This window comes from Cydia amplana, chromosome 9, assembly GCF_948474715.1.
Source record: "Cydia amplana chromosome 9, ilCydAmpl1.1, whole genome shotgun sequence".
Classification (NCBI taxonomy): Eukaryota; Metazoa; Arthropoda; class Insecta; order Lepidoptera; family Tortricidae; genus Cydia; species Cydia amplana.
In genome coordinates this window covers 2,895,644-2,923,529 of record NC_086077.1, presented here as the reverse complement: position 1 = coordinate 2,923,529, position 27,886 = coordinate 2,895,644, and the positions used below count along the sequence as shown (strand labels likewise).

The 27,886-nt window shown below is 37.0% G+C and overlaps 2 protein-coding genes and 2 non-coding genes across 4 annotated transcripts; all 4 read right to left on the bottom strand.

Moving 5' to 3' along the window:
* Nucleotides 1–4,594: 4,594 nt before the first annotated feature.
* LOC134650896 (cathepsin B-like) lies at nt 4,595–5,791 on the bottom strand. Its single transcript, XM_063505833.1, has one exon. The coding sequence runs from the start codon at nt 5,696–5,698 to the stop codon at nt 4,685–4,687; it is 1,014 nt and encodes a 337-aa protein (XP_063361903.1). The 5' UTR covers nt 5,699–5,791; the 3' UTR covers nt 4,595–4,684.
* Nucleotides 5,792–11,426: 5,635 nt separating this feature from the next.
* Nucleotides 11,427–11,530, bottom strand: LOC134651277 (U6 spliceosomal RNA). The gene has a single exon (XR_010097097.1). It is a non-coding gene; the product is annotated as a U6 spliceosomal RNA (small nuclear RNA).
* A 7,066-nt stretch (nt 11,531–18,596) lies between these two features.
* Nucleotides 18,597–18,700, bottom strand: LOC134651276 (U6 spliceosomal RNA). The gene has a single exon (XR_010097096.1). It is a non-coding gene; the product is annotated as a U6 spliceosomal RNA (small nuclear RNA).
* A 6,739-nt stretch (nt 18,701–25,439) lies between these two features.
* LOC134650650 (cathepsin B-like) lies at nt 25,440–26,477 on the bottom strand. Its single transcript, XM_063505581.1, has one exon. The coding sequence runs from the start codon at nt 26,458–26,460 to the stop codon at nt 25,444–25,446; it is 1,017 nt and encodes a 338-aa protein (XP_063361651.1). The 5' UTR covers nt 26,461–26,477; the 3' UTR covers nt 25,440–25,443.
* Nucleotides 26,478–27,886: the final 1,409 nt, after the last annotated feature.

Below are 27,886 nucleotides of genomic sequence, written 5' to 3'. Positions count from 1 at the left end.
ATAAAAATTTGTACATGTACACTGTAAAGTTGCGCTCCGTGATTGTTGAGCCATTTAGGGTTCTAGCTAAATTGGACATTCCATAGCGTAAGTATTGAACAACCAACTTAGCTAGGACCCGGGTTTAACAATCGCGGAGCATGATGGTACATGGCGTACAAACATAATTTTTGAAATTCGGCAATAAGTATAGTATGTACCTACATATACCAGGGTGCGTAGCACTAGCAAACGTGCAATCGTTAACGCTCCGTAGCGAACTAAACTGTCACTGTCGCACTAGTATGGAAGAGTGATAGAGAGATGACTACGATACGCTACGGAGCGTTAGCGATTGGCACGTTGGCTACGCGCCCCGTTGTGGTCTACCTCCCGTAGTTCGGAACAGGGATGTTGCGAATATCCGCAACCGCGGAACATCCGCATTATTTTCAACATCCGCATCCGCATCCGCATCCGCATAAAATCGATGCGGATTTAATGCGGATGCGGATGTGGAACAGGTTGGTACAGGAACGTCTTAGCATCGGCGTAAGTGCTAGACTGCTAGGTAATTTAGTCATTAATCAAAAAAACCTATTAGAAATGAGCAGTCAAGCGTGAATGGGACTTAATGTACGGAACCCTTGGAACGCGAGTCCGGCTTGCACTTGGCCGGTTTTTTGAAATGAAAATTACTAAAATGTAATATTTGACGTTTTTTATGTACCTATCTTGACATCCGCATCCGCATCCGCATCCGCGGATGTTAGCCTTTACAAATCCGCATCCGTATCCGCATCCGCGGATGTCAAAAAATCGGCATCCGCAACATCCCTGGTTCGGAATTCGGGTGCATTGCCAACTGTTTTATAGGATAGAACTACCTACCAGGGATCGGATACCGGTATTTTTTGTATGGGAACGAAAACGGTATTTTATTTTTGCTAATTATTTCATTTCTAATTGGGCAATCTAATAATACGAAGTCGTTACCTAAACACAGAACTGAGTCCTACATTTCGAGTATAAAACAACTAAAAAAATATGGTTATTTCGAAGTTTTTTCAAAAAACCGGTTCCGATCCCTGCTACCTACTACTCTGTACTACCTACTTATGTAAGCATGTTATTTCCAAGCCAGCCTGCTGTAGGTACCTATCACCATGAAAAGGGCCGGCTCTCGTAAGTCGATCTGTCGCGACTGCTTAATTTTATTCCGGCGGGGCTGAGAACTTTGAAAATCTAAATTTGTGTATCAGTATCTTCATCTCTTTACTCCAATGAAACAAGAGCGAATAGACATGAAGATATACGGTAATTTGAAGGACACTAGTACCTACTTTTCATTGCTTGTTAGCTTAGGTCAGTAGGTACTTAATAAACATTTGAGAAACATACCGACATTGGGAACCTACTTATGACTTACATATGATCATGTGCCAAATGATGATGATGCATTTTATCCCTCATTAGGGACATAGGGCTCGCAGAAGAATCCTCCATTTGTCACGATCTTGAGCGGCAACTTCCAGCTCTTTCCAGCCGAGTCAAGTTGAGCCAGCCTCCTTCTCAACTGATCGCTTCCATGTGGTACAAGGCCTCCCCCACCGTCTAACGCCAGCCGACTGCCAGCGAAAACCCTGCTTGGCCAGATGGCTGGCCGGCCTACGGAGGACGTGCCAATGATAACTTATGAAAATTATAATTTTAAGAACCATTACTGTTTCTAACTTTAAAAGTCGCACTATTCTTGTTTTCCCGTTGTTGTTATGACTACACATTTGCTTGTAAGGTACCCGTGCTAGTAATTCTCAGAACTGTAGCGTGTAACTGAAGTTACTCATAGCTAGCGACTTACATAGTAGTAGGCATCATAATAATGCTTTGTTTACGGTAGATGATATAATTATAAAGCTAAAGTAAGTACCTATAGGCTATATACCAGCAACTGTTGCTTTCAAATGATCTACTCGTATGGAATGACAATTTTGTAACTGTTGCTTTCGAATGACTATAATTTTATAAATATTGTGTCACGCGGTTACGTGTTTGTTTTACCCTCAACTAGAAAAGGAATCTTTGATATCCATAGACTAGGAATTTGATATCTGTATGACTATTAGGACAGTAAGTTAAATAAATGCTTACGTACCTAGCTAAGTACCTTCCTAATTTCCGGACCCTGATATAGCATCAATAGAGTAGGTACCTATAAGTGGTACTTATATTAAAGTCGATTGTCACCTTATTTTCTTTGTTGGCCTACCTATATACCTACGGGCCACTTGCACAATTTACTAGCCCGGGGCTTATAACCGGTTAAACCTGGAGTTACCATGGTTACCAGTACAATTTGACACTGGGTTAACGGTTTAATCGCTTAACCCCGGGTTAGTAGGATGGTGCAAGTGGGCCAAAGTATTAATTTTGTTTGTTAAATAATTATATACTTAAATTAAGTATATGTCATTAAGCAACACATTATCTTACCCTTTTTATAATCTTAGGTACAATTCATTTCCCCTAACTCTTACCTTATCAATTACCTAGGTACTGATTTTGTCTATGGCCCCTAACTTTGTACTTACTATACTTAAATAATAGGTAAGTAACTAGTTATATTATACCTACTAATCGTGGAATTATAAAATGATTCGTTGGCCACAACTTATCGTATCGCTTTCATTTATCTGAAAACAAAGGCAATGTGTGACACATTTGTTTAATTCAATGAGTGTTTTACTCGGTAAATTTAAATTAATATAATAATAATGATACTATAACCTATTATAGTAGCTACATACATGTGCAATAAGTAGGACATAGCTAAAATTTGTTTACTTTTAGTCACCAACTCAATAGAAAATAGTTTTGTATGACTCATGTTTACAATTTAACAATGTTAACGCACAATGTTTTTCACCATAGTTTTGTTTGTGATTAAGTTATATGAAAGTTTTAAACAAACGCTATTATGAGTAGATAGCTTCATAGTTAAGATTACGAGTGCATAAACTCCATTGTTCTGTGAAGTAACGCATAATAACATAGTAGGAGTCGAAATCGAAATAAAAACATAAGAGACCAACATGACATAATCTTAGGGCCTTCCTCTCGCACTAATCGACCGAGCGTTAGCGAAGGTATCCGTTTCAGCTTGGGCCAAAATGCTTTCGTAATCTTCTCCTTTGAAGGTCGTATTTCTCAACCGATTCTCGTGAAATTTTGTAATTTTTTTGTCGTTTCCTTTTTTGAAAAATTTTGGAAATGGGCATAAAGGATTTTAGTGCCAGTCGGTTCCATGGCACTTAAGACCATTGCATGACCATTGTGAGTTGACTGTGAAAATGACTCAACAAAGTATTTTTTATTTATTAATTTTAAGCGTTTGTAGGTAACTTATCGCGAGATCTACATATATCACTCTCACATAGTCACTAGTAAATTAGAGATCTGGTAATAACTGGTAATCTAAATTTGCCTTTTAAATTCTCATTTCTAAATACAGTTTATCGATGTCTCCTAGTTTCTCGACACAGTTTTGACGAATGGATAATAAGGAACCTAGTTCGCACATTAGTTACTCTCACAGCTTATCAGTGAAACAACAGAGATTGGTTAAGAATAACAGAAAATGAGCACGCAATAGTCGTAAGAAATATTGTTTGTCTTTATCTGTCATTTTGACTTATGTATTTATAATAAGAAAGGGATAAAACATAAATTAACTAATTAAGGCTTGTAAAGTTTTATGAATAAGGAGGTTACTTTTCTGATTAAGTTTACTAATGGGCTGTTAATTATTGCGGCGATATTTATTTACCTACCTACTTATCTACTTAATTTATCATTCAACGGCTCAAAAACGGCTGTTGTTGTTTAAGTTTTTCTTTAACGTTAATAGGCAACTATTATGTAAGTAGTTAACTACATCTGAATACGTCAAGTACGTACCTACGTAGGGATGTACATATGGGATGGTAAATATCTAAGCACCTATTGTAGGTACCTAGATAAATAATTTTTTCTACTCCAGCACTTAAATGTGTCAATTAAATGACTGACAGTGATATCTAAAGCAATGTCATTTGAATGCTTTGTCTATAGGCTCATAAGATGACTGCTAGCAGTCATCTTATGAGTATAATACAACTGCTTTATTTTTTTTTAAAGATACAAGTTCCGATCATCTTGATTGAAAGAGGTATGTTTTCATTTACAATAATAACTCTTTTTTTTTTAAATAATAACTCAATTTTTTTTAAATAATAACTCTTTTTTTTATAATAACTCTTTTTTTTTTAATAATAACTCTTTTTTTTTAATAATAACTCTTTTTTTTAATAATAACTCTTTTTTTTTTAATAATCTCTTTTTTTAAATAATAACTTTTTTTTTTTTTTTTTTTTTTTTTTTTTTTTTTTTTTTTTTTTTTTTTGCTGCAGCTGTCATAGAAAAAGTAATGTATGCAACAGCTCATAATTGGTTCTTAAAATTCTCGGGTCTTTTTTTACAAAACTCGACTACGTCTCGTTTTGTAACTTCGACCCTTGAATTTTAAGAACCCTTATTATATCACTGTTGCATAAACTACTATAGGAACGAAAAACTGTTTTATACTAAAAATATTTATTGCATGGTACCAAATTAAATCTAATCAACATTTTCTTTGGTAATACGAGTAATTGCAACTTAATTAAACTTATAATCCATCTAACGCCGGTTCACCGGCCACAATAGAGCTCTCGATGCCGCAGTGGTCCTCTCCACGCAGGATCTTGAAGAAACCGTTGTCACCCCAATCGCTGTTCCACGAGTTAGCTATGAGCCAGTACTTTTTCCCGTTTTCCACACCCCAACCTAAGATCTTGATTGCATGCCCACCCAGCGCGTCTCCTGACGTGTGCGAATACACCCCGCTTTTGTAATTCAACAAGTCTGCGTATACAGTGAACGCCCCCTCAACAGGACCGTTTTTATACAGCTCCGCTTTGATATGATCCTCGCCGCCTCTAACCGAAAACACGTGTTTACCGTAATGCTTGTCTTTACCGTATTCAACGTCGTATCCGGCTTCGCATTTCTTGACACATTTGGGCGTTTTCGAATCGCCATTGCAAGGCATTCTGTTGCCGGGGACGTGGTGCTCGCAGGGAGGGATCTCGTAAGGCTGGCAACCTTGGGTAGAGTTGTACGAGCCACCTGATACGAGTCCGAAGTGCTTCCAGTATTCCCAAGCTAAAGACGGCATACCGCCGTTGCAGCCGAGGCCGCAAATCGGGCAGCAGCTTAGCATATCTTCGGCAGAGAAGTGGAAATGCTTCGTACCGTTAGAATAGGTGCAGACGCGATCAGTCATAGCTTCGACGGCTCCGAACGCCCAGCAGCTTCCGCAGGATCCTTGGTCTCTTATCTCGTTCAAAGTCGGGCAATTGGGCCATTTGTCTCTCGGGTCAAAGTTCTCCGGCAGACTCGCGATGAGATCGGCGTCGTGTTCCCTCACGGGGAGCGTTAAAAGCGCGTCATCCTTGAGTACGCCGCATAACTTCCTGATGTGTGCCAGCGGGGTGCTGAGTGGGAAGTTGCGGCCGGCCTTCCAAGAGTTCTGCTTGGAGTTGATGAGGACTATGAATTCGTCGGAGAGGGGGTGAAGCGGGCTCATCGCCGAAGCGAAGGCGGTGAAGAGAAGCGCGGCGAATACCGCGATGGCGGCCATGATGTGGTACGTGAAGCGGTGTGGAGCGAGAACCGCCGACTGAGGGGAGCGACGAGCGTGCGAGACGTATATGCGAGTGGGTCCAAGCGCTGCTCGCGTCGCGTGTAATTGCGTCGGTACAAACGGTTACAGTGAGATTCCAACCTCATGTACAGTCGAGTCGAACGTTCAGATGAACCAGTCAAGACAGTCTAAAAAAAGTCTTATCTGGAAATTTTACGTAATCTCTGAATAACAAAGTTTTTTAGGGTCTCAAAAAGAAAGGTGACATTTTTAATTAGGAATAAGGAATGTGTAATGAAGCGTTTGCACACTTTTTTGTCTTACGAAAAGTGCTCGTAATAGTGAGATGCATCATCGTTGTCAACAGAGATAACGTAGGTAAGGTTTTTATGTATTGAGAAGGGCTTAGGAAATCTTCATCAATGACAGTCGATCTCTAAGCACACAGATTTTTTACACTTTAACTTTCATTTGGGTTAACATTCGACTTGGTTACGCTCGGTTACCGATAGGAATGTGTGCGTGTGCCTACACGGGCTGATAGGGGACGATGCTTGATCGCTATGTCGAAGGTTACGCGTACAGCTAGCAAACAAAGCTATCTTTTCAGTAGGTATATACTCAAGACGCTCCTAATAACTCTAATAAGGAAGAACGCATCATTATCATCATTAATAAGATAGAAGAAGAAAAAAATACATTCATTTAATGCCACAACATAGTACCTACATAAAGAAAAAAAAGACATGAACACATAAAAAACATTGGATGCTAAAATAGGATCGCCACTCCACTTCATCCGTGGCGCTAGTTTTCAGTGGTGACCTGACTTAAATTATGAGTAAGAAGCATAGAAGGTGAGGGACAAAACATACGCAATGCGACGCTATGATTGGTCGAATTTATTTGTTGCCCACCATAATCCATACTAATTTATGGTGGGGAATAAAAAAAAATGTGAGACTGTGACAAGGACAAACAATAGCGCTTTCGCTGCTACTCCTACTGAAAGATACATACGACTATCCCGTTCTGTCAGTTATCCCCACCACTCATGCCCAATCCAGTTTAATGACAGCGTTTTACACAAAAATAAAACGCTAATTAAATAACTTACCATATTCGGAACCTAAAGTAATATATTGAGAGTGGCAACACTGTAGTTAGTCGTATTGTCCTTTTCTAGCATATACGTCCATCTCTCTCCCACACCCCCACCACTTCAGGCAGTTGCGTTTGACAATTTTGACAGTTAGAAACAAACGCAAATTACCTCATTGTCTCAAAATTATACATATTTACACCAGGCAGGATTAAAACTTTAGGTTCCGAATATGGTAAGTTATTTAATTAGCGTTTTATTTTTGTGTAAAACGCTGTCATTAAACAACTGTACCGATATTCGGAACCTAAAGTAATATATTGAGACGTGTTTGTTATCGCCTGGTGGTGGGAAGACGCCAAGCCAATGTGATTATACATGTACTTACATATTATGTATATGTAATATTATTATATTAGGAGTGTTTAATTAATTAATTAATTATGTAGTACACCCTTTATTTTAATACATGTGAGGAGAGAGGTATTTAGTAAAGCATACAATTTTATATACCATTATATTATGATACTAACTTTCCATTTTATATACGTATTTAATGTAGGTACTTATACATTTTCAACGAAAATAAGTGAGTCACCACAAGGGTACTTAATACTATAGTACTTAATTATATGTATGTGAGACTATGTAAAAGAAGATAAGTCAGTCTACTCTTCAGGGAGCATACAACATCTGTGATATGGAGTGATGTAATTAAAATATGAAAAGATAAAAATCATAAAGTACTCGAGTAGTTTTTATTTATAACTCCCAATTATTGACAAGTTTGATAATAATTATCTAGTAAGGTAAGCAGTTGCAGGATATAACAAGGACAAGACCTTTCTTATTTCCAGAATCCCTCAGGATTAAGTAGACGAATATTTTAAATATTCGTTATATCACTATCACTACCCACAAAGTTAATATTGGGTAGGTACTTAATAAAATGTCATAGGGAATACTTTTAATGATTTTACTGAATTCTTTTAATGATTGTGAGCCAGTGTGAGCTATTTATTTGGTTATAGCTATAAAATGCATTTAATCGTTTGTACGCTTTACTAACGCGAACGCGAGCTAATGGACCTAAACAAACCTTACTTAAAATTGTGAAGGTTACTTTGAGAGCTTAAGCCATATCATAATACTCATGTGGGCACTAGTTACGACGCTTTTTGGTGCTCTTGGCGTTCAAATGGTAAATGTAGAATTGCCACAGAGCTTTATCAATGATATTTGTATAGGTGCAGCTCATTCTGCTTATATTCATGTTTAGCTATCATCAAGTGACCTTAATTGTACTCATTATTGTCTATATATGCAGTATGAGTAGTTTACCTTATCTGGTGCCTACTAGTAGACATAAACTTGATTGTTTCTGAACGCTAAAGTGGCTTAATTTATGTAAACCATTCATAGACATAGCTTAATTCTGAATATTCAGTCTTCTCTTTCCAGATTAAGAATAAGGTACTTAATTCGAAACCTTAGCTCATCGCATATGTGTTTTTAACCAAAATGAAAATTTGTGTTTATTTTGTGATTTTACATTATTTGCAATAACTGTGCGGAACCATGGGGTCCCCGACCTTTTGCCGGGCACCCGTGGGCCCAAAGCCAACAGCGCAGATGCCGTTTAAGAGGAACCTCTATTTTATCCAATGACCAACACTTCAACTTCTGTCAATGGTCAACACTTTGTCGAATATATTTGATATTTATGTATATTTATCCTCCTTATGACCTAAGGGTAGGTAATTGTAACTTTTTGATATCAAATATACGCAGAATAGTCAATTATTTTGTATTCTGAAGTGCATATAATATTACTGGATTTGGGCCAGTGTGCTTTTGTATACTATATCTCTGGCCTACTATATAGGCTAGTCTATTAACATCCCGCCTCCTGGAAGGCAGTATACAGACTTCTTAGATATATTCACGGTAGTGCTAAGAGTGTGGACCTGGTTTTCCGACACTTGACTGCATGAGATTATTTTTTCAGGTCTCGAGCAAGAAGGGTGCCTAGATAGGTTGAGGTCCTCAACTTGTGGATTTGGTAGGAGCAAGACACAGACGGGGTGTAAATTAGTTAATCCACCATGTTTCAAGAGATTCATGTGCATTCATGCCTTCAGGTTACACTGTAGAGACAGACTAACACTTTGGCAGAGTTTTGCTAACATATAATAAATGACTGCATTTGTTTGGGTGTACAATTACATGTTCCACACCAAAAACATAATTATTTATATATTTCAATCTATTTTTGAAAGGTTTGCGTTTCAAAATAGCTTCGCCTTTTCACAAGGCGTGCTCCTGTTCCCCTATTTTATTGTGCAAAGCGAACAGTATCACAATGCTATAATTTTGTATAAATTGAGAACTAGAGGGTCATGCCCTAGACGTGACCGCCCAGAAACTCTGCTAGAACCGTTCGTGCAAACCATTCAGTCACTATTTTTAAAAACCTTTTGTAGTGGGTACATTCCACGGTCTTAAATTTATTAAACGTTTAGTATCAAACTATGACAAGTCATGATAAGTGAAATAAGTGATAACAGTATCTGGTCCGTGCATAGAAGCACTTGCCCTTGAGGTTAGGGCATGGGTAGTTTATTATAAACTTAATCCGTGCATAGGAGCACTTACGATACAGGTGGTTTAAAACTTCCAGGGTCACAATACAGACACAAGGGTGTAAAATACATAATTCATAAACGCCCGTTAGGCCAGTTTTGTATATTTTAATTCAAACATGCTTGTGCAGCACCGCCAGCACATGATAATTTTCCTAATATACCATGGCAGTCAGGGATATAATAATTATGTAAAAAGGTAGGTAACCTTGGTCATGTCGTGTACATAGGTAACTCGTAAACATGTTAACTGAAAGACAAGTGCTCTCCAGCCAAATATAATTTATGCAACTGTGAGCTGCTCTTACATTGGGATCATATGTATTTATTTCTAGTCTGTCATATTGTAGCAGGCCTAGACTTCAAAGGTTTGTAGATGTTTATAGGGCCGTTAAACGGACCCTTTGTACACCTTGAGCAGGCTGTTTGTTTCACACCATGGGTAATATATATTGTAAACATAGCTTATTTCAGAATGGAATCGTAAGCTCTGTCGTGTCGTGAGCTTACCGAGCCTGATTTAATTAGAGTCCACAGATTGTATGGACCTTGGAGGATTGACCACTCCTTATTCTAATTATCAATATTCTGCCTGGGCTTATAGTCGAAATTAGGTGACTAAATCTCTTAGTATTATCTATGCCACCCAAGTTATGAGGCTTAGCGTCTCCAGACCACAATTTTATATTAGGGTGCAAAGTTTTTTCATCTTTAAAATAAAAATGAGTCGAGATAGGCCTGGAATCTTAGGTTTTTATTTTACCTATTATAATTTTAGAAATGTTATGTAAATGGAAAGCAGTTTTCACTTTTACCACAGTTAATTAGCCCAATTTCGGGTTTAGCCAATAGGGTGTTCGGGACCCTTGAAATAGATTGGTAAACAAAAATGAAAACTCTAATAACGAAGCCTTGCCTATTTCGACTGATTTTTACCCAAAACATTATTTTAAACCATTTTTACTTTCTCTAAAAAGAGATATTTACAACTTAATCTTTGTAATATTTTTGTGATTGTGGTCTACTCGCACGCCTGTGTTATGACCATATCATTTATATTTCTGTGAATATGTCTGACGTGCCTTGCGCAGGCTTACATAGGTTATAATATCATCATCAATAACTTGACGTCAGTTTGTGAACGAATCAAAGATTCTTTTGGCACACCTTACGCAGGTGTAAACATGGCAGCCTTGCGCAGGTTTAGATAGGTACATAATATATTGGTTTCATCACAAATAACTTGACGTTAGTTTGTGAACGAATCAAAGATTCTTTTGGCACACCTTACGCAGGTGTAAACATGGCAGCCTTGCGCAGGTTTAGATAGGTACATAATATATTGGTTTCATCACAAATAACTTGACGTTAGTTTGTGAACGAATAAAAGATTCTCTTAGGCGCACCTTAGCAGGTGGAACCATAACAAACGTAAGTTTAAGAATAAGTATCATTCAAATCAAATACCCTGAGTTTATGGGTAATATTCCCTAAGTTACGGGTTCCTTGCTCGACAAGGTGAAAGGCTTTACGCCGGCTTTAACAGGTACTTTTAGAAAGTGTCATTCACGGTGACGCGCAGATTTGCCAAAACTAAACTTTAACTCTACAGTTAACTAATATAATTTGACAATATGAACCAAACCATGCGTCTTCGTCAATGAATCAATCTAAAGATTCCCGTATCGTTAATGCCCTTCCATGTCACAGGCTTCCGATTTTATTTGAAACGTTTAATTTAAGTGTACTATTTATGTAGGTAGGTAAGTAGGCTTAAGAATTGACCCTCTTATATGTAGTTACGTATATAATTAATAATCAAGTTATTCAAATTCAAAATAACACAAGCACATATAGCACCTACATGCAAGAGTTCTTTTCCTTAACCTTTAAAGCTGTAAGTACCTGCTAAGTTATATATTTAAGTAGGTACCTACCTACATAAATCAAAGATCTAGTTGGAGAGATATAAGTTGATAGATACAGAGTGAAATACTTCACGAAATCGCATGTCATTCTTGCGCAGAGCCATGCTAATCTCTCTCTATGTCTAGTCAGATTTAAGTTTATGTACTGCCGAAGTACTCACTTTCCACAAAAATAAATGCAATGTTTGCGATGTAGGTTTGTTCGTTACCTTGTGTCCCTTAGAGCGGAAATATCGTCGACTCCTATTCGGGTACACGTTATTTATCAGCAAGTTTATTACCAAAAAATTTATTTTGCAATATTATATTAACCCGGAACGGGATAAAAAGATAAATTGCTGATAGATACTTGGACAGATAAAAAACCTACACGTCTATAAGCTTCTACCTTAATACGTAGGTTCTACGTAACACGTATTAACTATCCGATCCATACGTATTCGAAAACACAAATCACTTGAAAGGGTATACCTCCACACATCACCATTTAAGTATTATATAATTTCAACCGTTATTATACACACACAAAGATTTAAACTAACAAGACTCGGAAGAGACTTAATAAAATTAAATTATAATGGTGACACGTGCACGCTTTACCAGCTCGATGTGTTTTCTACCATGTGTTTTAGTATTTTCATTGGCATAGCCACGGTGCGCGCAGGCAGCCTTTGAAAACACTTGCACATCACTATTCCGGATCATTTTTATTTGCTAGATAGTTTAACGGACAACTAAATTTAAATATTTATTTCGAACGGCAAAAGCCGTTAGAAACTGTTTTTCAATATAGTCAGCTAAACTGGGGTACAAATTCAAAAACTCACCAGCAGTTTAGCTTCACGACCTTCCAGATGGAAAAACAGCAAGCCAATGAGGTAATTTGCGTTTGTTTCTAACTGTCAAAATTGTCAAACGCAACTGCCTGAAGTGGTGGGGGTGTGGGAGAGAGATGGACGTATATGCTAGAAAAGGACAATACGACTAACTACAGTGTTGCCACTCTCAATATATTACTTTAGGTTCCGAATATCGGTACAGTTGTTTAATACTAGATTCATGGTAAGAAGCGACACGTACTGGTCTACAAAGCTAACGAATATAACGATACACAGAAATAGGTATTGCATAGAGATTGCGACGTGAAAAAATTAAGGATATTTTGAGTCGCTCAAGTCTTCTCCGATGTCGTTACGGACGGTCTGTTCACATTCACACGGGCCCCATACGTTTGACTCACCTACACAAATTAAAATTACAGTGAGTACACGGGTTGATAGGGGCGATGCTTAACCTATGTCGAAGGTTAGCTAGGTCTATCAATAAGCAAAGCTAACAGAGATTCCGGTCGAACGCTCCACAACGATTAGCAAACATTTGTTTTGCCCCTCGGAAATAATTAGTCGGGGACTAGAATGTTTACTTTTACGCGAAGTTATTTAGTACTATGCAAACAGTTGTAATTGTTATGAAATTATATTTATTTTGTCGATCGGCGTGAAGATTTAGTTTTTAATGTGTATAAAACTAGAGTATAGAGTCTATAGTCCATAGTAGGTATAGAGTTGTAAACCATACATGTATTGTTTTAAGAACACTTTTACCCTATGCAGAATTCGGACCGAGAGTATAGTTATTTTCATTTTTGACCTATACCGGTGTACTTTAAAAAAAATGTATTTAATATATTTTTGCTGTCCGTAAAAACGAAACTGCTCCCAGAGATAGGTTAGGGTTATGTATGTTTAAAAGGAAAGTTTTCCAATTGTTTCTTAGCGTACCCTATCATGTTACGGTGACTGCGTTGTATTCTAATATAATATTTATATTGCGTGTTAATAATCCGGTAGATAAAATAAATATAAAGGTTTTGATAGTTTCAGTAGGTATGTTGCAGAACTTCCAGACCTTCCAGTGCGTTGTTGCGAAAAAAAAAGATACACTTTATGCTACATTTTTATGAGCCGCACAATCACTAATCAATAATCATTCATGATTCCAACTAACTTACTTTACTCTTTGATTATATCTTACCTACGTACCTGTAATAAACAATGTGACTTCCGTTTTCCCGGATGTCATAATTAGGAAATGCTTCGCTTCCTGTTTAAACGTTGCTAGGCTTCAAATTGGGGGTTTTATTCGACATCTTTAAATGATTATTGGTGACATGGCTGCAATTAGTACAATTTTAATGCCACATTTAATGCCACAACATAGTACCTACATAAAGAAAAAAAAGACATGAACACATAAAAAACATTGGATGCTAAAATAGGATCCCCACTCCACTTCATCCGTGGCGCTAGTTTTCAGTGGTGACCTGACTTAAATTATGAGTAAGAAGCATAGAAGGTGAGGGACAAAACATACGCAATGCGACGCTATGATTGGTCGAATTTATTTGTTGCCCACCATAATCCATACTAATTTATGGTGGGGAATAAAAAAAAATGTGAGACTGTGACAAGGACAAACAATAGCGCTTTCGCTGCTACTCCTACTGAAAGATACATACGACTATCCCGTTCTGTCAGTTATCCCCACCACTCATGCCCAATCCAGTTTAATGACAGCGTTTTACACAAAAATAAAACGCTAATTAAATAACTTACCATATTCGGAACCTAAAGTAATATATTGAGAGTGGCAACACTGTAGTTAGTCGTATTGTCCTTTTCTAGCATATACGTCCATCTCTCTCCCACACCCCCACCACTTCAGGCAGTTGCGTTTGACAATTTTGACAGTTAGAAACAAACGCAAATTACCTCATTGTCTCAAAATTATACATATTTACACCAGGCAGGATTAAAACTTTAGGTTCCGAATATGGTAAGTTATTTAATTAGCGTTTTATTTTTGTGTAAAACGCTGTCATTAAACAACTGTACCGATATTCGGAACCTAAAGTAATATATTGAGACGTGTTTGTTATCGCCTGGTGGTGGGAAGACGCCAAGCCAATGTGATTATACATGTACTTACATATTATGTATATGTAATATTATTATATTAGGAGTGTTTAATTAATTAATTAATTATGTAGTACACCCTTTATTTTAATACATGTGAGGAGAGAGGTATTTAGTAAAGCATACAATTTTATATACCATTATATTATGATACTAACTTTCCATTTTATATACGTATTTAATGTAGGTACTTATACATTTTCAACGAAAATAAGTGAGTCACCACAAGGGTACTTAATACTATAGTACTTAATTATATGTATGTGAGACTATGTAAAAGAAGATAAGTCAGTCTACTCTTCAGGGAGCATACAACATCTGTGATATGGAGTGATGTAATTAAAATATGAAAAGATAAAAATCATAAAGTACTCGAGTAGTTTTTATTTATAACTCCCAATTATTGACAAGTTTGATAATAATTATCTAGTAAGGTAAGCAGTTGCAGGATATAACAAGGACAAGACCTTTCTTATTTCCAGAATCCCTCAGGATTAAGTAGACGAATATTTTAAATATTCGTTATATCACTATCACTACCCACAAAGTTAATATTGGGTAGGTACTTAATAAAATGTCATAGGGAATACTTTTAATGATTTTACTGAATTCTTTTAATGATTGTGAGCCAGTGTGAGCTATTTATTTGGTTATAGCTATAAAATGCATTTAATCGTTTGTACGCTTTACTAACGCGAACGCGAGCTAATGGACCTAAACAAACCTTACTTAAAATTGTGAAGGTTACTTTGAGAGCTTAAGCCATATCATAATACTCATGTGGGCACTAGTTACGACGCTTTTTGGTGCTCTTGGCGTTCAAATGGTAAATGTAGAATTGCCACAGAGCTTTATCAATGATATTTGTATAGGTGCAGCTCATTCTGCTTATATTCATGTTTAGCTATCATCAAGTGACCTTAATTGTACTCATTATTGTCTATATATGCAGTATGAGTAGTTTACCTTATCTGGTGCCTACTAGTAGACATAAACTTGATTGTTTCTGAACGCTAAAGTGGCTTAATTTATGTAAACCATTCATAGACATAGCTTAATTCTGAATATTCAGTCTTCTCTTTCCAGATTAAGAATAAGGTACTTAATTCGAAACCTTAGCTCATCGCATATGTGTTTTTAACCAAAATGAAAATTTGTGTTTATTTTGTGATTTTACATTATTTGCAATAACTGTGCGGAACCATGGGGTCCCCGACCTTTTGCCGGGCACCCGTGGGCCCAAAGCCAACAGCGCAGATGCCGTTTAAGAGGAACCTCTATTTTATCCAATGACCAACACTTCAACTTCTGTCAATGGTCAACACTTTGTCGAATATATTTGATATTTATGTATATTTATCCTCCTTATGACCTAAGGGTAGGTAATTGTAACTTTTTGATATCAAATATACGCAGAATAGTCAATTATTTTGTATTCTGAAGTGCATATAATATTACTGGATTTGGGCCAGTGTGCTTTTGTATACTATATCTCTGGCCTACTATATAGGCTAGTCTATTAACATCCCGCCTCCTGGAAGGCAGTATACAGACTTCTTAGATATATTCACGGTAGTGCTAAGAGTGTGGACCTGGTTTTCCGACACTTGACTGCATGAGATTATTTTTTCAGGTCTCGAGCAAGAAGGGTGCCTAGATAGGTTGAGGTCCTCAACTTGTGGATTTGGTAGGAGCAAGACACAGACGGGGTGTAAATTAGTTAATCCACCATGTTTCAAGAGATTCATGTGCATTCATGCCTTCAGGTTACACTGTAGAGACAGACTAACACTTTGGCAGAGTTTTGCTAACATATAATAAATGACTGCATTTGTTTGGGTGTACAATTACATGTTCCACACCAAAAACATAATTATTTATATATTTCAATCTATTTTTGAAAGGTTTGCGTTTCAAAATAGCTTCGCCTTTTCACAAGGCGTGCTCCTGTTCCCCTATTTTATTGTGCAAAGCGAACAGTATCACAATGCTATAATTTTGTATAAATTGAGAACTAGAGGGTCATGCCCTAGACGTGACCGCCCAGAAACTCTGCTAGAACCGTTCGTGCAAACCATTCAGTCACTATTTTTAAAAACCTTTTGTAGTGGGTACATTCCACGGTCTTAAATTTATTAAACGTTTAGTATCAAACTATGACAAGTCATGATAAGTGAAATAAGTGATAACAGTATCTGGTCCGTGCATAGAAGCACTTGCCCTTGAGGTTAGGGCATGGGTAGTTTATTATAAACTTAATCCGTGCATAGGAGCACTTACGATACAGGTGGTTTAAAACTTCCAGGGTCACAATACAGACACAAGGGTGTAAAATACATAATTCATAAACGCCCGTTAGGCCAGTTTTGTATATTTTATTTCAAACATGCTTGTGCAGCACCGCCAGCACATGATAATTTTCCTAATATACCATGGCAGTCAGGGATATAATAATTATGTAAAAAGGTAGGTAACCTTGGTCATGTCGTGTACATAGGTAACTCGTAAACATGTTAACTGAAAGACAAGTGCTCTCCAGCCAAATATAATTTATGCAACTGTGAGCTGCTCTTACATTGGGATCATATGTATTTATTTCTAGTCTGTCATATTGTAGCAGGCCTAGACTTCAAAGGTTTGTAGATGTTTATAGGGCCGTTAAACGGACCCTTTGTACACCTTGAGCAGGCTGTTTGTTTCACACCATGGGTAATATATATTGTAAACATAGCTTATTTCAGAATGGAATCGTAAGCTCTGTCGTGTCGTGAGCTTACCGAGCCTGATTTAATTAGAGTCCACAGATTGTATGGACCTTGGAGGATTGACCACTCCTTATTCTAATTATCAATATTCTGCCTGGGCTTATAGTCGAAATTAGGTGACTAAATCTCTTAGTATTATCTATGCCACCCAAGTTATGAGGCTTAGCGTCTCCAGACCACAATTTTATATTAGGGTGCAAATTTTTTTCATCTTTAAAATAAAAATGAGTCGAGATAGGCCTGGAATCTTAGGTTTTTATTTTACCTATTATAATTTTAGAAATGTTATGTAAATGGAAAGCAGTTTTCACTTTTACCATAGTTAATTAGCCCAATTTCGGGTTTAGCCAATAGGGTGTTCGGGACCCTTGAAATAGATTGGTAAACAAAAATGAAAACTCTAATAACGAAGCCTTGCCTATTTCGACTGATTTTTACCCAAAACATTATTTTAAACCATTTTTACTTTCTCTAAAAAGAGATATTTACAACTTAATCTTTGTAATATTTTTGTGATTGTGGTCTACTCGCACGCCTGTGTTATGACCATATCATTTATATTTCTGTGAATATGTCTGACGTGCCTTGCGCAGGCTTACATAGGTTATAATATCATCATCAATAACTTGACGTCAGTTTGTGAACGAATCAAAGATTCTTTTGGCACACCTTACGCAGGTGTAAACATGGCAGCCTTGCGCAGGTTTAGATAGGTACATAATATATTGGTTTCATCACAAATAACTTGACGTTAGTTTGTGAACGAATCAAAGATTCTTTTGGCACACCTTACGCAGGTGTAAACATGGCAGCCTTGCGCAGGTTTAGATAGGTACATAATATATTGGTTTCATCACAAATAACTTGACGTTAGTTTGTGAACGAATAAAAGATTCTCTTAGGCGCACCTTAGCAGGTGGAACCATAACAAACGTAAGTTTAAGAATAAGTATCATTCAAATCAAATACCCTGAGTTTATGGGTAATATTCCCTAAGTTACGGGTTCCTTGCTCGACAAGGTGAAAGGCTTTACGCCGGCTTTAACAGGTACTTTTAGAAAGTGTCATTCACGGTGACGCGCAGATTTGCCAAAACTAAACTTTAACTCTACAGTTAACTAATATAATTTGACAATATGAACCAAACCATGCGTCTTCGTCAATGAATCAATCTAAAGATTCCCGTATCGTTAATGCCCTTCCATGTCACAGGCTTCCGATTTTATTTGAAACGTTTAATTTAAGTGTACTATTTATGTAGGTAGGTAAGTAGGCTTAAGAATTGACCCTCTTATATGTAGTTACGTATATAATTAATAATCAAGTTATTCAAATTCAAAATAACACAAGCACATATAGCACCTACATGCAAGAGTTCTTTTCCTTAACCTTTAAAGCTGTAAGTACCTGCTAAGTTATATATTTAAGTAGGTACCTACCTACATAAATCAAAGATCTAGTTGGAGAGATATAAGTTGATAGATACAGAGTGAAATACTTCACGAAATCGCATGTCATTCTTGCGCAGAGCCATGCTAATCTCTCTCTATGTCTAGTCAGATTTAAGTTTATGTACTGCCGAAGTACTCACTTTCCACAAAAATAAATGCAATGTTTGCGATGTAGGTTTGTTCGTTACCTTGTGTCCCTTAGAGCGGAAATATCGACTCCTATTCGGGTACACGTTATTTATCAGCAAGTTTATTACCAAAAAATTTATTTTGCAATATTATATTAACCCGGAACGGGATAAAAAGATAAATTGCTGATAGATACTTGGACAGATAAAAAACCTACACGTCTATAAGCTTCTACCTTAATACGTAGGTTCTACGTAACACGTATTAACTATCCGATCCATACGTATTCGAAAACACAAATCACTTGAAAGGGTATACCTCCACACATCACCATTTAAGTATTATATAATTTCAACCGTTATTATACACACACAAAGATTTAAACTAACAAGACTCGGAAGAGACTTAATAAAATTAAATTATAATGGTGACACGTGCACGCTTTACCAGCTCGATGTGTTTTCTACCATGTGTTTTAGTATTTTCATTGGCATAGCCACGGTGCGCGCAGGCAGCCTTTGAAAACACTTGCACATCACTATTCCGGATCATTTTTATTTGCTAGATAGTTTAACGGACAACTAAATTTAAATATTTATTTCGAACGGCAAAAGCCGTTAGAAACTGTTTTTCAATATAGTCAGCTAAACTGGGGTACAAATTCAAAAACTCACCAGCAGTTTAGCTTCACGACCTTCCAGATGGAAAAACAGCAAGCCAATGAGGTAATTTGCGTTTGTTTCTAACTGTCAAAATTGTCAAACGCAACTGCCTGAAGTGGTGGGGGTGTGGGAGAGAGATGGACGTATATGCTAGAAAAGGACAATACGACTAACTACAGTGTTGCCACTCTCAATATATTACTTTAGGTTCCGAATATCGGTACAGTTGTTTAATACTAGATTCATGGTAAGAAGCGACACGTACTGGTCTACAAAGCTAACGAATATAACGATACACAGAAATAGGTATTGCATAGAGATTGCGACGTGAAAAAATTAAGGATATTTTGAGTCGCTCAAGTCTTCTCCGATGTCGTTACGGACGGTCTGTTCACATTCACACGGGCCCCATACGTTTGACTCACCTACACAAATTAAAATTACAGTGAGTACACGGGTTGATAGGGGCGATGCTTAACCTATGTCGAAGGTTAGCTAGGTCTATCAATAAGCAAAGCTAACAGAGATTCCGGTCGAACGCTCCACAACGATTAGCAAACATTTGTTTTGCCCCTCGGAAATAATTAGTCGGGGACTAGAATGTTTACTTTTACGCGAAGTTATTTAGTACTATGCAAACAGTTGTAATTGTTATGAAATTATATTTATTTTGTCGATCGGCGTGAAGATTTAGTTTTTAATGTGTATAAAACTAGAGTATAGAGTCTATAGTCCATAGTAGGTATAGAGTTGTAAACCATACATGTATTGTTTTAAGAACACTTTTACCCTATGCAGAATTCGGACCGAGAGTATAGTTATTTTCATTTTTGACCTATACCGGTGTACTTTAAAAAAAATGTATTTAATATATTTTTGCTGTCCGTAAAAACGAAACTGCTCCCAGAGATAGGTTAGGGTTATGTATGTTTAAAAGGAAAGTTTTCCAATTGTTTCTTAGCGTACCCTATCATGTTACGGTGACTGCGTTGTATTCTAATATAATATTTATATTGCGTGTTAATAATCCGGTAGATAAAATAAATATAAAGGTTTTGATAGTTTCAGTAGGTATGTTGCAGAACTTCCAGACCTTCCAGTGCGTTGTTGCGAAAAAAAAAGATACACTTTATGCTACATTTTTATGAGCCGCACAATCACTAATCAATAATCATTCATGATTCCAACTAACTTACTTTACTCTTTGATTATATCTTACCTACGTACCTGTAATAAACAATGTGACTTCCGTTTTCCCGGATGTCATAATTAGGAAATGCTTCGCTTCCTGTTTAAACGTTGCTAGGCTTCAAATTGGGGGTTTTATTCGACATCTTTAAATGATTATTGGTGACATGGCTGCAATTAGTACAATTTTAAATGACAATTTCAGTTGCGTGTTGAAACGCTCATTTTAGACACCGAAATCACCGTGAAGTCACTGTCGCAAATAATTTTGAAGTCAAATAAAGATTAGTGAATTAATCTCATTAGTAACAAAATTTGTTGTATCTTGAAGCTAATGAGGTCTAAAATGCGCAAATAAATAAACTTTAATCTTTGAACACAAATGCCTACCGTGCTGGTCAAGATAATGTAGCTAATAATTGTACATGTACCATCGACACTTTTAATTGTCCATTCATACCTAAACCTTAGTTGAAAGATATAAGGTCCACTTATGTAAGTCTTGTTATAAATAGTACCGACATTATGAAAACAAATTCCAGCTATTATCATGTTAATCATGAGCTGAGAGAGGTCGCTGACACTAGAAGTCATCAATAACCAAGGAAAGGGGCCTAATTAAGTTACTTTTACTGCCGACTTGTACAGTCGACGTCTATATCTGTTTACATTTACTTTACAATAAGACGAGAAATGTAGGTAAACAACTAAACATAATATACGAGGGGTATTCAAAATATTCTCGGTATGAGAATGAAAACAAACAAGTACGAAAAGTTTGATATTTTTATTTTTCAATATACTCCCCCCCTATGTTCATACACTTAAAAGATCGATCAATTATTTTTTTTAATCCCTCGTAAAAATAAATTTTATCTTTCGTGTAAAAATGCTCCTCCACTGCCGCCTTCAATGCTTCATCGTCAGAAAATTTATTTCCACGCAGATCCTTTTTAAGATTGGGGAGCAAAAAGAAGTCGCTGAGGGCTAAGTCCGGACTATACGGTGGGTGAGTAACAGTTTTAAACCCACATTCAACAATAGCTGCCTTGGCAATATGAGCAGTATGGACGGGGGCGTTGTCATGCAGAAGCAGAATACCTTTGGTTAACTTTCCTCGCCTCTTTTCTTTGATTACATCCTTTAATTGACGTAGAATGTTAGCGTAGTACTGTCCTGTGATATTTACACCTTTTTCTTTATAATCGATTAGTAATACTCCTTCACAATCCCAAAATATCGTGGCCATGACCTTGCCAGCTGAGCCTTGAACTTCTTGGGATGAGCTGAACCCTTAATGTGCCACTGCATGGACTCTTGTTTACTCTCTGGGTCATAATGATGAACCCAGGTTTCATCTCCAGTAACTATTCTTTGCAGCACCTCATCAGGATTTTCACCGCACAGGTCAATAAAATCGGAACAACAAGCTACACGCATGTCTTTTTGAAGCCGAGTCAGCATTCGCGGAACCCATCTTGCACTTACTTTTGACATATTAAGATGGTCATGTATAATATCATGTACGGTACCAATAGAGAGATTGGTTACTTGTGCTATAGATTTTACCTTCACTCGACCATCTTCCAATATAAGTTTTTCCACTTTATCAATATTTTCTTGTGAAGTAGCTACTACAGGCCGGCCAGGTCTAGGGTCATCTTCAATACTCTCCCTTCCGCGTTTAAACTCGCTTGACCACTTTTGAATGGTAGATAAAGAAGGAGCAGACTCACGGTAAACACAATCCATTTCCTCTTTTATGGTTTTTTGATTTTTACCCTGTTTTGTCAAGAATTTTATCACGCATCGATGTTCTAATTTAGTCACAGACCTGTCATTGTCGCGCTCGCGCTTGACAGACAGCTGAAGTGTGCAAAAGGGAAGCCATCACGTATATGAACATCGCATGAGTGCGAAAGAGTCAGACTACAAATGAGAAAACGTGACCATTTTTGAGTTTGACGACGGCCGCGGACGGCCAAGAGCGTATCACCATAATTTTCAATTTGAAAAATATACACAAATTCGGAAGAAAACTATTTGATAAACTAATACAATGAAGATAGTGTCTTGTAGCGTACCGGATTTCAGTGTCACGGGGCCAAATAAACCTAGCAAATATTCATTTCAGAGGAATAATGATATTCCGAGCGAAATTTTCTTAACGATATTTTGTCAAATTAACAGCATAAAAAGTGTAAGAAGCCGGTTTATACAGTTGATTATAAGTTTTTCTTCCTTTGTGTGCTAATATTTTATCATATTACTCAATAATTTAAAATATTTTGTGTAAAAACATAAACTGTTACTTTACGCTAGGGCTTGACAAAATGTTCAGATGACAGTATCGATAACTTGTCGGTATATTAATAGCTACCTATCTATGTAATCATTTCTTCACAAGACATAATTGGGTGGATCAACTATTTCTTGTTGTTATTCTGTCCGGTCACCCAAGAGACAATAGTAGCATAGTTTGTTAGAAGACATTGTCCACCACCTTCTGACACGCTTGGTAGACGACCCTCAATGGAAAGGGTTTATAAGTTTCACAATAAAGCGTGTTTGGAGAATTTAAATGCCTAAAAATCAGGTTTTAAAGAGTGATCCAGGGGAACGTAACCATGGCAACGAGTGACAAGAAAAAGTTGATTCTCCCAATTAAGATATTAACCTTTATAACCGACTTCAAATAATGATTGCTATACCTTTTTGAAGGTGCAGATGTTTAGCAGTAAATTTAAACTTCACTTTCCAACACAGTAAGAGTTAGACTAAGATAAGGCTGTAACGATTTTGATAGCACACGCAGTGCAGGTGTTATTTTATACATCATAATGTCGTAGAATTTTAACGTTTAAAATAACACATTTGAAAAAGTAGTCGATAAAGCAATCAAACACCGACAGATTATTAATATGTTATAAAATGACATCACAATTTTTGATCTCACATAGACAATTTACGCACACACTTGCATTTCATTTTTGGTCGCACTTTTGAAGATTGACAGTTGTTCTTGTCTATTCTAATTCTATGAATTTAGTTAACATTGTCAATTCGCACATGATGTTCATGTTTGTTCAGCAATTGCAGAAAAACAAAAGACCATCTCGGTTCGAATTATACTTTTTTTTAATGTCAATGAATAAACCTTAGCGGCCAGTAACGAAAGAAATTTTAGAAGAGGTCGTAAGATATCAATACCGAGAATATTTTGAACGCCCCTCGTATGTTATATTTAACGTTGAATATAACGTAACGTTGAACGTATTAATAACCATCATGCACTTATAAACCAACAAAAAGGCGGTAATCATTTAATTTTGCTTTTGTATATTGTCCGATTTTTTGAAGACGACGGGACCGATTTGAAACTTGACAGATGCAATGCCATAATCCACAAATCAGGTTTCAAAAAAAAACATGGCCATGGATACAAGTCCTTCAGTCATTTTCATAAACATTAGATAAAAACCATAAAAATAATACATGAAAACAAGTCAGAATCTGAGATGGGCTGTGACGTAATATGTGGATCAACCGGACCTTTTGACTGTTTTGTGAAGTCAGTTATTTTTGAAGTGAAAACTTCTTTAGCGGCGCTAGGCACTTTTCGAGGTGCGGAAAAAATTATAAACTCGAGACAGCGTAAGGCGATCACGTGACCGTAAGGTTTAGATGGCATTTAAATCAATAAAGAAAAACTCAATGACATTACATGAAAAAGGTTCTAATCTTGTACGGGCTGAAATACGAGGATCTCACAGTTACATTCTAACTTTATATCACTCAAATATAATTAAATAAAGCTAGATCTTGATGAAATCGCTAATAAACGTGAACTCTAGTACTGGTGAATAAAACTCAAAATATCATAACCAAATATATTTAGATGCGAGGTTTGCAAGGTACTTAACTTTACAATTTCTATTCGAATTTTAAACAATTTACGCTACAAATTTAAGCTCATGCACTGGCCATCAGCAATTTCGGAACTAAAGTTTTTCAATAGAAAGGAGGATGGGTAAATTATACATAGTGCTGCAGACATTTTGGACTAGTCATTGAGTTTTCACTTCTGTCGGCACTCCCGGAGTGCAACCCGTTGTTTTTTTGCTTTAGATTATTTTTAGGTATTTTTCCTTTATCGATCGCAATGTTATCAAGAATAAACCTGCCTCCCGCAAGTTTAATGGGACCATTGAATGATTATGTACAATCAAAGTCAAGATATCCGGTCAGTGGGGAGGACAAACTGATTTTATAAACGGAACACGGCAATCTAATTGTGCTAGATCAGTGGTTCCTAACCTTTTCAGTCTGGTCACCCCTATGACTAACTAGGGAACCTGATTTTACCCCTCCTCCCAATGGTAATAAAAATAAAACGTGTACGTTTGTTGTATTATTATATTAGGTTAGCTTATTACCCCCGTAAAATACCAGTTTTACCCCCACGGGGGTAATTACCCCCAGGTTAGGAATGAATGATGAATTAAGGAGGGGAGGAGACGGTGAAATGTTTGCCTTAGCCTTACTGTCAACACTGTTAATCTTTAAATATATTAAAACGGGTAACCCACATATTTTAAGTCGAAAACGCGTGAGTGACCCGAATATATTTAATGTGTCTGTATCCCACGGATGTTTGGCTATTAAAACTGGTTACTGAACGTGGTTAGGTACTTTACGATTTAGTATTTAGGAATCTGAATTTAGTAGGTAAGATATGTGTGAAGCTTCGCTTAAATAGCCTTGCGGGTAATTTCACGTGTGTTTCAATAAAAGCAGACCTTTAGGTCCTGATGATTGTATGCCATATTTATTTTATAAGATTTATTCACATAAGATAAAACAATTTCTGCCAAAAGACAACCAGGCATGTTTATAATCTTTATTTAAATCCGTCTAAATCAGGTTCCCCGGCTACAACTCCACTTTCGATCCCGCAGTGGTCTTCACCTCGCAGAATTTTGAAGAATCCTTTATCACCCCAATTACTGTTCCACGAATTAGCACACAACCAGTATTTCTTTCCATTCTCGACTCCCCATCCCAAGATTTTGATAGCGTGACCCCCTTTAAGTATCCCTGATGTGTAAGAATAAACTCCGCTCTTGTAATGAATGAAATCCTCGTATACTTGAAACCCAGCCTCAACGGGGCCGTGAGCGTACAATTCCGCTTTAATATGATCTTCTCCGCTAACGGAATAAGCAAGTTTTGCTTCATGCTTATCTTTAGCATATTCTACATTATAACCAGCTTCGCATTTCTCTACGCAGTCAGGTGTGTCATGATGCCCTTGACATTTCGGCCTGTTTCCATCTACGCCATGCTCGCAAGGAGGAATCTCATAAGGCCTGCAACCTTGCGACGAATTATAAGGCCCGCCAGACACAATGCCAATATATTCCCAGTACAACCACGCCGCTGACGGAATACCACCATAGCAGCCGAATCCACAAAACTCGCAGCAACTTACCAGATCATCAGCTGAGAAGTGGAATTGTTTTGTGCCATTCGAGTAAGTGCAAATTCTATCAGTCATAGCTTCTACAGCTCCGAAGGCCCAGCAGCTTCCACAGGATCCTTGGTCTCTTATGTCATTTAGACTTGGACAATTAGGCCATTTCTGTCTCGGATCGAAGTTCTCCGGTAGACTTGCTATCAGGTCAGCGTCATGAACTTTGGGGGGCAGCGTAGAAAATAATGGATCCTCGATGACTCCCATTAGCTTCTCGATGTAGGCACTTGGAGTGTCCAATGGGAAGTTTCGGCCAGCTTTCCAAGAGGTTTGTTTTGAGTTGATCAGAGATATGAACTCATCGGAGAGTGGATGAAAGGAATCTTTAGCCACTGCGTAAGCAACAACAAAGAATATGATGCAGTATTTGACTGAAAATGACATTGCTGTTGAGCTCCGCAAATTATATTCGTTGTTTTTTGAGTGGGTATTTATACCATAATCATATATAAGTATTTATATGGTAAATGGTTAACTAATGACGTATAGTACTTATGTACGTAGTAGAATGCCTACAATTTTAAGTACCACACGTGTCCTAAAGATAAAGACAGAATATGTAAAATATTTGCAATTGTAATAGGTATGTGTCTAATAAAAATAGTGTTTTATTTTATTGGAACAAAGGAATTTATAATAGTTTAGTATGACGTGATAATACTATATTTTATACAACGTGGATCTTCGTCATGCAGATACCACCGGTAATCGAGCGCTAAGGCATGAGATTTTCAAACTAAAGGTCGTGGGTTCGAAACCTGTCTCGAAGCTGTATGGAATGGGCTCCCTTCTGAGGTTTTCCCGAGGGTCTACAGTACAGGTTCTTCAACAGGTTTTTAAAAGGTCGGCAACGCGCATGCATGTAACACCTATCGAGTTGCAGGCGTCCATAGGCTACCGGAACTGGTTACCATCAGGCGGGCCGTATGCTTGTTTGCCACCGATGTGGTATAAATAAACCAAATGAGTTTTTTTGTGCATATAAGTCATATTAATCCTTGGAGCCGTACGGTCCTTTGTATGATTTAAGGTTTGACTTAAACCCTATTTATTTGTGAATTTCTTTGGTTGACGAATCAAAATTATATGTCACCGGATTATTTGCCAATAGAATCGTGTAATAGGTACGGTAACAATGTATCTTACACCATTTTTCTGCCGGAGCTTAGAGCTATATAGAAGCAAAAAAAATTGTACAGAATTGGTATCTACCCACCTTATACTACCCGCCATTCAAATCGCAGCTACCACCGATCACGTCGACCACCACCTCTGGCGTTGATACTCTTAATTTTATATTGGTATAATATATCATAATAATAATAACTATAAATAACACTCCAACAAGAATGTTATTTGCAAACTCCGTCGAGAAAATGACATAAATTAATGTAACATCTCGAATTTATCTCATTTGTGGTAGAAGCCGGGAAAGGAATTAACTGCTCGGATTTTCTTTGATGTACATCGGGATTTTGTCTCGCAAAGTGTTGTTTAATGATGAAGGAATTATAAGCCTTATGATGGCGGCTTTAAAGCGGGTTTTAGGGGTGACGGGTTTCTGTAATGGAGGTATGAGGATGTCAGGGAAATGACTAATTGCTAATAGTTGTTTAACTAAAACCGTAAGTATTCATTTTGTGAAGTAATAAGAATGCTCTATTTTGTAGGTAGGTATATCTTGGTATATCGGTAAACACTAAACAAGACATATTAAGTAGCCTACAAGCATAATGTTAAAAATGATTAGATTTAGATTCATTTATTTCTCAATTTATTTATTTTATTTTAGTTATTTTTTCTACTCCAG